General features: G+C 43.5%; 1 protein-coding gene across 2 annotated transcripts in view; it reads right to left on the reverse strand.

Annotated features, from left to right (window-relative positions):
- The window catches only part of RIPOR3 (RIPOR family member 3), a 109,834-nt gene that overhangs the window by 25,725 nt on the left and 71,691 nt on the right, over positions 1-12,418 (reverse strand). For both annotated transcript variants that reach the window (XM_033153535.1, XM_033153536.1), the window contains 4 exons: positions 11,942-12,005; positions 10,179-10,222; positions 9,042-9,167; positions 5,048-5,193 (listed from right to left, as the gene is read on the reverse strand). In XM_033153535.1, coding sequence (XP_033009426.1) covers positions 5,048-5,193; positions 9,042-9,167; positions 10,179-10,222; positions 11,942-12,005 — 380 coding nt within the window. The remainder of the gene's footprint in view (positions 1-5,047; positions 5,194-9,041; positions 9,168-10,178; positions 10,223-11,941; positions 12,006-12,418) is intronic.

The raw sequence follows: 12,418 nt of genomic DNA on the forward strand, positions 1-12,418 counted from the left end.
GGAAATCAGTCCTTATCCTCTGCCTTGCGGAACATCTTCAGGAGCAGAAAAGGCTAAGGAGTAAACCCTACACAAATCCAGAGGGCAGTCCCTAAGGCAGGTGGTATGCCTCCTTCCGGAAACTCCTGCAGCCAAGCTGGAGCCAAACGTACTGCTCTGTTTTCCTTTGGACCACATCAGCTGAGAAGGGGGTGTTCTTGTCATCTGGGCAGAATGGATCTCCATACACACTTCCTAGGCTTGCACCCCAGGGAGCTCACTTCAGTGCTGCTAATGCAGCAAAAACAACAACCCAACCCCTATCAGCCCCAAGAAGCATAGCCAATGGCCAGGGATGGTGGGAGTTGCAGTTCAACAGCATCTGAAGGGCTAAAGGTTTCACACACTTGCAATAAGCTACAAAACCATGGCTTACTATGCAGAAGAGATTGCTCTGGAAGGAAACAAACGATTATCCCAACTGAGTGTTGCATCAAATCCAAGTTCATTTGCTCCAAACAAACCTCGGTTACAGATTATGGTTTCTGGAGGAAGCAAAACAAACCATAATTCCTGGTTTGGACACAATGCTAAGTCAGTTTTCTCCCAGGTTAGTTTTCTCCCAGGGTGAGTGGGGTGCAGCAATCATGACACTTCTGCACCATGCCAAAGGCCTGTCTAGGCCAGCATCCTGATTTCACAGTAGCCAACCAGATGCCTATGAGGATCCCACCAGCAGATCCCAAGTGCAACAGCAGTCTCCTCACTGGTGCTCCCCAGCAACAGTAAAGTGGGTGGCACTTACTTGCGCATGGTAATATTTGGTTTATGTTTTAACGTGATGCGCATACTCTGTCAAAACAAAGACATTTTAACCACATGGAAAAAGGAAACACGAAACAAGTCCAAGAACTAATAAATAACAGGAACTAATAAATAAAACTATGGCTTTCCAAAGTAGATTATTATTTTTTTACAAAGATTAAGGCCATCTTTCTAGTCAAAAAGTTTTTTTAAATAAATAAATCGTTTCACACGCCTCGCCCAGCAGCAAGCATCAGCCAACGTTAGCATTTCAAGCCATTCTTTAATAGCAAATCATTTATCACACAAAAAAAGTTTACAAAAGGATGACCCTAAAAGAAAGTTTTAAAAGCGAGACCACTGTTGGTGAATTTTTGAAGTGGAAGACAAGTGATTGTGCTGGATCTACGGCTAAGTAGGAACTTGACACAACACACATTTCAGGTCATTGTGTTAAGATCCAAACATGGGAAAGCTGATGAACGTATAAACATTTTGTTTCAGGTGGCCTCCTTCCCTTCCCCTTATTTTGGGTACCGGCCAAATGTTTATTGTGCAGTCTTAAAGAGCTTTCGTTCTCAGCTGTGTTTCATCTTCAGAATCCATTCTTCATTATTTGTATAGACATTACCAGTGAACTAGGGAAGTGATCTTCAAGTTCACCCAGAGCAGTTCATTGTTAAGGGAAGGGCAGAACAAAGCCACTGGCAGAATTGCCACCAACAAAGAGCATCAAAAGTCTTTTTTAAAAAGAGAGAGAGAGAGAGAAGACAGCAATACAGCTGGGGCAATATATTCTCCTCCCAAACATCCTTTCTTCCAGAAGAGGCATTTATAAAGCTGAAGGTGTTGTGGGGCAGCTGCTCCTACCTAAGCTGAGCTTGGCCTGCAGGCGAGAACAGAAAGAGAACTGACACAATATAATTCTATACCCCTACCTTCCTGAGCACTAGATTCACTAGACAGCAGAGGTGGCCACTTTCTGTTGGCTCAAGGAATGCCCTGTTCCCCAGCCAGCAGCCTGGTAGCTGGAAGTGCACGTTGAATCACAAACAGACCCCAGGCCCCAGTGAGATGCTATAATCCAACAGATACCATCTACGAGAAATGGCTCCACATGCATTCAGACACACGCAGATACAGATTACGTAGCAAAAGTCCCAAACAGGTATAGAGTGTGCACTGAAACATAGAGCTAATTCAAACGCTCCATCTTGGTTTATTAAGCCGAGATATGCACAAGCCTTTTGCGCACACAATGGAGCACATTATCTGCTGCCTGTGCAAAATGCAGTTAAACTAGGAAGCCTCTAATAAACCATACTTTGCCACGTTAATCTGGAGCACATATCAACTTCAGTTGACTGTGCAGCAGCCGCTCCCTGATGGATTAAAATGGATGTCGAGAATGAAAATATCCTGTGCCACTTTTGTGTAAGGTGCTTGGAATTTTTGGCTGACTCTCGCAGGAGACCTCAGCATCTTGGAAATACCTCGTTAGATCTGCATAATAAGGTGCTAAGTAATGCAAAGAGAAAAACAACAACCTTCAAAATGGACAATCATTACATTATTGAAAATGGTGTCAGAATCTATCTGGGAGAAAGTGTAGTCCATAAGTCAACAACTTACACACAAGTCACTTATGTAAGTAATGAAACTGATGTGAAAGGTGAAAAATTCTACCCTATTGGTCCAGTTCCTGATTAATATAAAAGATGTCCTGGGAAATTTTCTCTCTCTCCTAGCCTTGCTGCCTAACTCTTTTGCACGTGCTGCTTCAGAGATCTAGATATGCAACTTTGAACTTTATTCCAAAACGCTAAGCAAGCCAGGAAACCTAGATAATAGAATATCCTGTGAAATCCAGAAATTCTTCTTTCCCAATAAGATGGGCTGTTGGGCTTCGGGAGCCCAAATCTTCAATCAGGATAGGTAAAAACCAACTACGATTGATTGCATTGTCAACGCAAATATAATGCTATTCTTATGCAATTCTTAATCCATATTATTTACTTAAAGCACTATATCCCCATATTGCATTGCTTCAAGTTGCTTTGTCTCCGTCCGATTTCATAATAGCACTATCTTCTATGCAAAGACAATCATAGTAAAGGTAAAGGGACCCCTGACTGTTAAGTCCAGTTGCGAACAACTCTGGGGTTGCGGAGCTCATCTTGCTTTACTGGCTGAGGAAGCCAGCGTTTGTCTGCAGACAGCTTCAATCTGGGTCATGTGGCCAGCATGACTAAGCCGCTTCTGGCGAAGCCAAGCAGCGCCCGGAAACGCCAATCATACTATGCCTTAAATGATGGGTTTGTTTGTTTGTTTAAGTTACAATCCTGAGCCTGTGGTCTTTTTTATGCATTACTGGTTATGCATTACCATCTGCCTGCCTTGCCAGCAGACAAATTTTAACCCTAACTGGTGCAGTGGCTGGGTAATCACAAAAGTAACTAATTAAACTCCAGATTCCAAAGAGAAATTATAGAGGATAATGCTAAATCATTGAAGAAGATATATAATTTACTATTACACTGGGAAACCAAAAATGAAGAAGTTAAAGGTGTAATGATTAAATGGGCAAAAGATTTAGGACATAATATACAAATGGAAGATTGGGGAAAAACTATGAAAAGTGAATTTAAAATTTACAGATTGTCTACTGTTGAAAGAGAATTATATGAAAATGTTGTATAGATGGTACACCTATATCACTCCTGTAAAATTGGCTAAAATGTACAGAACAGGCTCCAATAAGTGTTGGAAATGTAAAGAAAAAGAAGGCACTTTTTTCATATGTGGTGGAACTGTAAAATAACCCGAACATTTTGGGAAATGATTTATAATGAATTGAAAAAAATGTTTAAGATAACATTTGTTAAAAGGCCAGAAGCATTTTTGTTTGGCATTACAGGTCAAACTTGCCAAAAGAGCAGAAGAAGTTATTTATGTAAGCGACAACAGTGGCTAGGATTTTACTAGCCCAAAAATGGAAAGATGACAAGACAACAACTAAAGAAGAATGGCAAGAAAAATTGATGGAATATGCAGAAATGGCGAAACTAACTGGAAAACATAGAGACAAGGACAATAGCGAATTTTTAAAAGACTGGGAACCATTTATGCTGTATTTACAGAAACATTGCAAAGAAGTGAACTCACTAGCAGGATTTACAATTAATAGCATAGAAATTAAGATTTAAAAAGGAGGAAATAAAAAGAAAATGTAAGAGGGTATATAAAACAAGTGTGGTATAAAAATGTTAAGAATACAAGAATATTTAAGTTAAAGAATGCAATATTAAGGTAGAATAAAAGAACCAGGGAAAGCAAGTGTAAAAAAAAATGAAGTTGAGGGAAGTCTGGGTGGGGGGAGTTGGGGATTTGTATGTTTTTCTGAATAATGTTGATTGTGATCATTATAAAACTGTAAAACTTAATAAAAATTATTTACAAAAAAACCCAACTTCAATGGGTGCCAGCTTCAGAAAGCCAGGATAATAAACCAACGCCAACGTAGATTAATATTCTGGTTTGTGCTGAAGCTGCTTTAGCCCAAAGAGAAAGCTATAGTTTATCAGAGGCTTTGAAAACCATTCAAACTTGCAGGGTGGCAGGGCAATCACTGCGTCCAAAGCTCTGCCACACCTGGTCAGGGTGGAAGATAGAGGAAGCAGGCAGGTTGATGTGCCAGCATGAAAATGGCACATAGAGTAAGCCCAGGTTGGGTCTGATGCTGTCATATGGTGGCAGCGGGCCTGGTTTGTGATCCACTGGATACCAGGCCAGCTTAGCCCCATCCATCCCTAGAAAGCCTCATTTGGGGGCTTTCTACTGGCCAGCAGTGCCAGTCTCACTGGTGGCACTTCCTCTCATTCACACATGCAGCGGATAGAAGAGGGAGCTCAAGGGCATCTTCCCCCCTCCCCCCAGCCCACCAGCACTGCAGCCTTGCACAAACAGAGCCTGAGTTGCTCTGGGCCTGGTTTAAGTTGTGCTTGTGGCGAAGAAATGAGTGAAGGGTCTGCATGCATCGAAAGGACATAAAGCTCATACATGCCTCAGGTGAATATGGTCATCTGAACACAGTCACATTCTCTCTCTTACAAAGACGTAGAAACCACCAGATTCACTATACAGCTTGTCCTTCATAGTGAAATGGTATCCATGTTACCCAGGACCACATAAAACTGTTTTTTCATGCTACCAGTTGGCACAGCACACGTTGTGATCTTAGCAAGTGAAATCAGCACACACTTACTTCCAGAGGACCTCCAGTTGCAGTTTGATGGTGCCCAGTTCAGTTATATCCACAATGATGGCTTGAGGCCGGGTTGTGAAGAAGTCGATGCCGTCACATGTCACCATGCCAACCAACAGGGTGCTAAGTCCCCGCAGTTCTGTGACCTGGACAACAAAAACAACAAAGGATACCGTGCTATCATTCAAGGGTAGCTATATGCATACCAACCTCAGGGTGTGGAAATGGGTACAACATGCATTGGGTTACATGAACATGCCGTCTACAGCACAGTAGCAAAGTCTTCTACCCAAAGCATTTCGATTCTCATGCATCTCCCAGAGCACATTTGCACTGATCCTATCATAAATGGATAAATGTGTGGCGTAACAGCCCAAAATAAAAGCATCTCAACTTTCAGCAGAACAGAACTGTTGGATTCCAGGCAAACACTACCTGTTCACTGCATACCAGAAGGCTGTACCCACAGTGGCCTCGTTGGCACATAAAGGTAAGCCATAGTGTGAACCAGTGATGGCTCTCCAGAAGATGTTGGACTACAACTCCCATCAGCCCCAGCCTCCATGTCCAATGGTCATGGATTATGAGAGTTGTAGTTCAGTGACCTTTGGAGAGGAAGGTCCACAGCTCAGTGGCATAGCACGCAGGTTCAATCCCAGCATCTCCAGGTAGAATTGAGAGAGAACTCAATTGGCAATCCTGGAGAGCCGCCATCAGTCAGTGTAGACAACACTGAGCTAAATCAATGAATCAAGTGTGTGGATAAGGCAGCTTCTTATGTTTCTAAGGCCACGAGTTCTCCATCTCTAGTCTGTACAAACTATGGTTTACTGTGAACATGAGCATACTGCTCAAGTATCCCCTGCCCCACTCCTGCCTATGTTGAACCAGAAGGAGACACCAAACAGAGCACAAGCTCAGTGGTATGCATGGTTTGTTTCTCCCCAGATGAACATGAGACGAAGCCAATACCAACCCAGCCCTTGGGTTTCATTTCCATCCAGCAAAGCAAAGCAAGACATATGCAAATTCATCCTTGTGCACCAACATGCTTCCCATTCACAGCAATCATAGCTTGCCATTAAGTGTGAACAGGCTAGTGAGAAAAACAGATTCAGAACAGTTGGAGATCACACAGGATGCATCTATGCTACAGATTTCAAGCAAGTCACTTCCTCTCCCCAGGAGCCCCAAGGAACTGTAGTTCCATTAAGGGTGTAAGGGACTTCTAATGGATCTTATCCCTTTCATCAAGGTAGAATATTCAGATTTCAGAATCTGAATATCCAGGAGAGATAAACTGATACAGAGGTTTGTAGTGCAAACTGTTCACTGCTGTATCCCCATACAGATCGCTGCCCTGGTACAAGGCATACACAACAAACAGTGCTGTGTTTTTATTACAAGCTTTTAACATTCAGAGAGACTTCTCAGGCACTTGGATGGTGCAATGAGTTCTTAATGTGCTTGGAATATGCTGTTCTCCTTCCTTTTAACATGAGCACCCAGTGCTACATTGTGTGAGCATGAGAACTGCCAGGTATCTCTGGGTGAGACATCAAGACACCTTTCGTAGAAGCACCAAGCTCAAGGGTTACAGGATATAATTATGAGTTTGCACTGTTCCAGACAGACCAAAGCATCATAAGAACTTCCTGCTTAGATTATGGCAAAGCCACATTTATTTCTACTGGATGAGACCTGATGGAGGGGGTGGGGAGAAGGGCAGCACTGGAAAAGAATGGATACGAGACCCCTATTCTTGCAGAAAAACAACAGGTTGGGGTAGAAGAAGCACTCTCACACAGACTTTGGAAAGTTGCAACCTTGCTTTTCTCATGCTGCCAGAATACTAGCCCAGGGCCTGAAGAAAGAGAGGTCAGGGTAATTGCAATAGCCCAGGACACAGACCAAGGCAGAACACTGCATTAGCCGTAGGCATAGCAATAAAACCACAATCATAGAACTTTGAATCAAAGAACAATGCAAAGACGCATTTCAGCCAGGTGCTTGAGGTTACTTTGTGCTTGCCCCTCACTGGGTCAACAAGATGACAGCAGAAGTAGAACCTAACCAACCTCAGTTACAGGTGGGTAGCCGTGTTGGTCTGCCATAGTCAAAACAAAATAAAATAAAAAATTATTTCCAGTAGCTGAATTGCAACTAATCACCAAACTTAAAACCATGGAGAAACCTGGTCTGAACAAAGACATTGGATTCTTATCTCATTATACATGACAAAGGTATCTTTAGCCATCTCACCCCTTGCCTTTCTCTGCAAGACCAATTGCAGCCATTAAGAGTCGTCAACAGGTTTTCCGCACCTATCAGCTGATCCCCCATTCCCACCACCCTTCTGAGTAATACCCCTCCCCACTCCCTCACTATATTTAAGGGTCTGGTGACTTCCGTTTCAGTGTATCTGAAGAAGTGTGCATGCACACAAAAGCTCATACCAAGAACAAACTTAGTTGGTCTCTAAGGTGCTACTGGAAAGAATTTTTTATTTTATTTTGTTCTAACCAACCTCAATAATTCTCTCTCATGGGCTCATTCTGCACGGCTTAGGTCCGAGCTATCTGAAAGACTGTATTCCCTCCATAGGTTGATGGGTTTCAATTCCCATCCTGCATGACCAATGGTCATGGATTATGAAAAGTGTACTTCAGCAACAAATGGAGGACACCATATTGGCTACTCTTCATATAATTCTAGAATTGTAAAGGTGGAAGGGACCATGTCGAAGGGTCATCTGGTCCAATGCAGGAATCTCAACTAAAGCATCCATGACAGGTGGCCATCCAACCTCTGCTTGGAAACATCCAATGAAGGAAAGTCCACCACCTTCCCAGGGAGTCCGTTCCACTTATGCAAGCTAACACCTGATCCGATTTTTTTTTTTAGAGAACGGATGAGAAAGCACATATGAATGCACCCCAACATGGTTAAAATGTTATGGGCTAAAGAAAGCAAGAAAATCTTAAAACGTGTGGGACCGAGCTCTGCCAACGACACAAAAGCCAAGTCTATCGCTTCTTCATTGAATCTGGAGATGACTCATCTTCACTGGCAAAGTGCAAGACTCGCATGTTTTCTCACAGTGTTTGCACAGTGCATCTCAATTAACCTCTCAACACGGAGTGAGGGGGGGCAGCGAAGAAAGGAACATTTTAAACACATTTCCAAAAGCTCTGCTGGAGAGGGATCAGGAATTCCTCTCAGTGAGGCTCTGCCCATCTCCAGCACTCTTACTGCCAGCAAATAAGAAGTGTTGCAACAGTTCTTTCAGAGAGTTTGAAAGCTCCAAGCAGACGGTCATTTCAGAGAACAGCGCATTTCAGCAAGAGTCAAATTCAGAGCTTTGAGGTGCGGGAAGCTGGTTTCAAAACAACGTGACTAGGGCAAGTCCCTCACTCAGTATGATTGGCACACAGTAACTCATCACAAAAGATAGATTCACTGCATGTTGGATAACTGGCAGGTGTGTTGACAGGTAGCGGCTCTATGAACCTGCATGCAAGCTTGTCGGAAGTGCAATTCTAGGCAGATGACTGGACCTCTTCCTGCCACTAGTTCCTACTCACCAATTCAAACTTGATTGACAAGAAGATCTGCCAGGTGACTCTGGTGCCATACACCCCTCAAAGTGCCATGTCGTTGTGTCATTGATGGATCCAATGCTGGAGTCCCTCAGTCCTAGTTCAAATACTCATGTTCATTGCATCCCAGTCTTAAATACAGTCTCTCCAGTCTGTTCTTGATCACTAAGCACCAGAATTTCAAGATTCGCATGTATCATACCAAAGTTAACCATGTTGCCCCACAGAAGAAATAAAATGTTGAGGAAAGGCAAGGAAGTGAAGCTATGGCTGGTTCAAAGAAGCTAACATCTGGGCCTTCAAGCAAACAGTTATGAAATTTGTTTCAGGAGCTTTAGGGAGAAACATGAATCAGGCAACTGCCTTTGCTAGCAAAAGTCAACACATGCTACTACCTTGATTTCAAACTTCTCGTGGAGGTTGGGTATGAAAACTTTTTCCTCCTCATCCCAAGTTTGACTGTCGTCGGTCAGAATTCGGCCTTTCAGTTTCCACTTTTGGCGCCCCAGCCGTACAAACACCTAAAAAACAAAACCCAAGGTTTTGGAGGAGCATGTATTTTGACTTAATTTGTGGGATCTCAAGATTGATAAGAGCCTGCTGGATCAGGCCAAAGGCTGAGGGTCACTTAGTCCAACCCCTGGACTAATGCAGAAATATTTTGCCCAGCGTGTGGCTCGAACCCCCAACCCTGAGATGAAGAGCCTCGTGCTCTACCGACTGAGCTATCCAAGTCACATAAATGCATGCATACCTCTAAACATACGATCCAAGTTTCATAAAACCATCATGAATTAGGTAAGTACACCAGCCATGTGAAGTGCTGATTGAGAAACCATTTTAATTATTACAATATGCAAATATACTATGACTTATTTGCATATTATATGAGTTGGTATGCGTTCTCTCTCTTCTATCCAACCAGAGGCAACAACCTAATTCAGTATTCTGGAGGCTCAATCCATCTCCACAGCATCCTAGATTTCTTTTTATATGGGCATAGGAAGCTACTCTGTACCAACTCAAATGAGGGGTCGTCTAGATCAGTCTTCCATGCACCATAAATAGGGGGGCATGTGGCCCTCCAGATGTTGCTCAACTTCCAGCTCCCATCATCCTCCATCTGCACGGCTAATGGTAAGGGAGTCCAGCAGGACCTGGAGAGTTGCAGGATCCCATCTCTCATCTTCACCAATGGACAGAATCTCTCCAGGATGTCAGACTGGAGTTGACAGCCTTACATGAAGATGCTATGGATGGAACATGGGGCTGTTTGCGAACAAAGCATGTGCCTTACTATGTAGGTAAGGGCTGTAGCAGAAGCTCCCCAGGTTCAATCACTGGTATCTCCAGGTGGGACTGGGAGAGATGCTTGTCTGAATCCCAGGAAGACCAATGCCAATCAATGTAGACAATACTGAATTTGATGGACCAATGGTCTGGCTCAGAATAAGGCAGCTTCCTGCCATTGGGCTGAAGCCCTTCTGCCACCTTAAAGCAACTTCTTGCAACCAGACTGCTAAATACTATACCTCATACTGGTCCCCTGGGCAGAGACGTGCATATCCCACTAACCCTGGAAAGAAGCACAGAAGGAATTTGTTAACATTCATCGACTCAGAGAACAGAAGCCGTTAACATAAATTGTTAGAGATCTCAAAACAGCTCTGGTTACCGTCCCTTCAAGTAAATGCCACAAGGAAGATTTATGGGTGAGCAAATCTCTTGGGATGGGGAGGCGGTGGCAAGGTTTGTTTTTAAATAAACCATATCCAGCAGATAATTGCTATGGATGTAAATAACTCCAGATCACAGCACAGACCAGAAGCTTGCTTATACGGGACAACCTCTTGAGAACAAATGAGGGTCAGAAAACAGCACTACAGAGAGAGCTGCATGTTAAGTTCAAATGACATTTTATTTTAAATGAAAAGCAGCCAGCTGCAAGCTGCAATGAAGAGAAGAAGAAGAGTCTTTGGGGAGTATGTTTTTAACCCTTCTCCTGCCATCCCTTTTCCTTTGCCAAAATCATATCCTCTTCTAAAGGAACAGGCTGCTTTTCATTTTTTATTTTTTTTAAAAAAAGTCAGCAAGAAGTTACATGCATCTCTCAATAGCATGTAGTCTTCAGCTACTCACTTTCAATTTGTCCTTTACACAAAAGAAGGATAAGGATACAAGGGTGCTTTGTTCCAGTAGCACCTTAGAGACCAACTAAGTTTGTTCTTGGTATGAGCTTTCGTGTGCATGCACACTTCTTCAGATACAACAGAGTCTTAAGAAGTGTGCATGCACACGAAAGCTCATACCAAGAACAAACTTAGTTGGTCTCTAAGGTGCTACTGGAATGATTATTATTTTTTACTATGGCAGACCAACACAGCTACCTACCTGTAAAAGGGTGCTTTGTACACTCCAAAGCACTGGTAACCAGCTGACCATCAGCACTTGCAAAGCCACCCATTTCAAACCACGTGGGCAAAGAAATATGCTTTTCCTGACATCATGGTGCCTTCAGGTGATTGGCAGGTGGGCAGTGCAAATCATGGAAGTTGGAGGACCAAAGCATCCAGCCTAGCAGCCAGAAACTGTTTCACATCTCTGCTCTAAACCACTATATATTATTATTAAAGGTAAAGGGGCCCCTGACCATTAGGTCCAGTCGTGTCCGACTCTGGGGTTGCGGCGCTCATCTTGCGTTACTGGCCGAGGGAGCTGGCGTACAGCTTCCGGGTCATGTGTCCAGCATGACAAAGCCGCTTCTGGCGAACCAGAGCAGCGCATGGAAACGCCTTTTACCTTCCCGCCAGAGCGGTACCTATTTATCTACTTGCACTTTTGATGTGCTTTCGAACTGCTAGGTGGGCAGGAGCTGGGACAGAGCAATGGGAGCTCACCCCGTCGCGGGGATTCGAACCGCCGACCTTCTGATCAGCAAGCCCTAGGCTCTGTGGTTTAACCCACAGTGCCACCCGTGTCCCATATTATTATTACATGGTAGCAATTCACTACTTGAACCACCAAAAGTGGGTTGGTTTCTTGACTCAGAAGATGTCCGGTGCTATTCAATTACTGGCAGAAGACTCAATGGAAGTTTCTTAAGAACCTGCCTCATCCCAAATTCCTTGGTAACACCTATAGTGAAAAACTAATGGCTGGTTTGAGAACCATACCAGTTTATTCTCAAGGGGGCAGTAGTGGAAAAGAGAAGCGATGCAACCATTCTGTTCTTGAAACAAGGATTTGTTCTTCATGCCCAGCGATGCCAAACCACTAAGTAAAAAGTTCGGTTTACCTTTCATCTTCAGATGAAACTCTCCCAAATGCACTTCGAGGGTACCCTCTATCAGACACATATCCTGAAAGGAAGAATATGGCACTGAACACAAGTTAGCATTTCAGAGTGATGGTCAAATATTTGCGCTAGGCACCAATTACCACAAGCGCAACAGGATCTCCCCCATTCTCTCCCCTCCTGCAACCCACTGTCCCCCAATCTTCTCCGGGTGGTTGGAAGAATTGTTGCACTGATGGAATGGTCTCCTGAATGCTCCGTTAAATGCAACCCAAAATGACCAACATACATTGGTTTCTTTCTGCCTGTTAAGTTACTTGTTGGACTCATCCCAGCATAGACATGGATGGAAGGAAAAGGCAAGAGCTGGCAGATTTACAACCTACAAAGAAAATCTTTCCTGGAAGTAGTTAAGCAAGTTCATTACCATTTCACATACCTCAATGCAAGCCGTGCAAAAAGGAATTGTAAAAAATA

This window comes from Lacerta agilis, chromosome 6, assembly GCF_009819535.1.
Source record: "Lacerta agilis isolate rLacAgi1 chromosome 6, rLacAgi1.pri, whole genome shotgun sequence".
NCBI lineage: Eukaryota > Metazoa > Chordata > Lepidosauria > Squamata > Lacertidae > Lacerta > Lacerta agilis.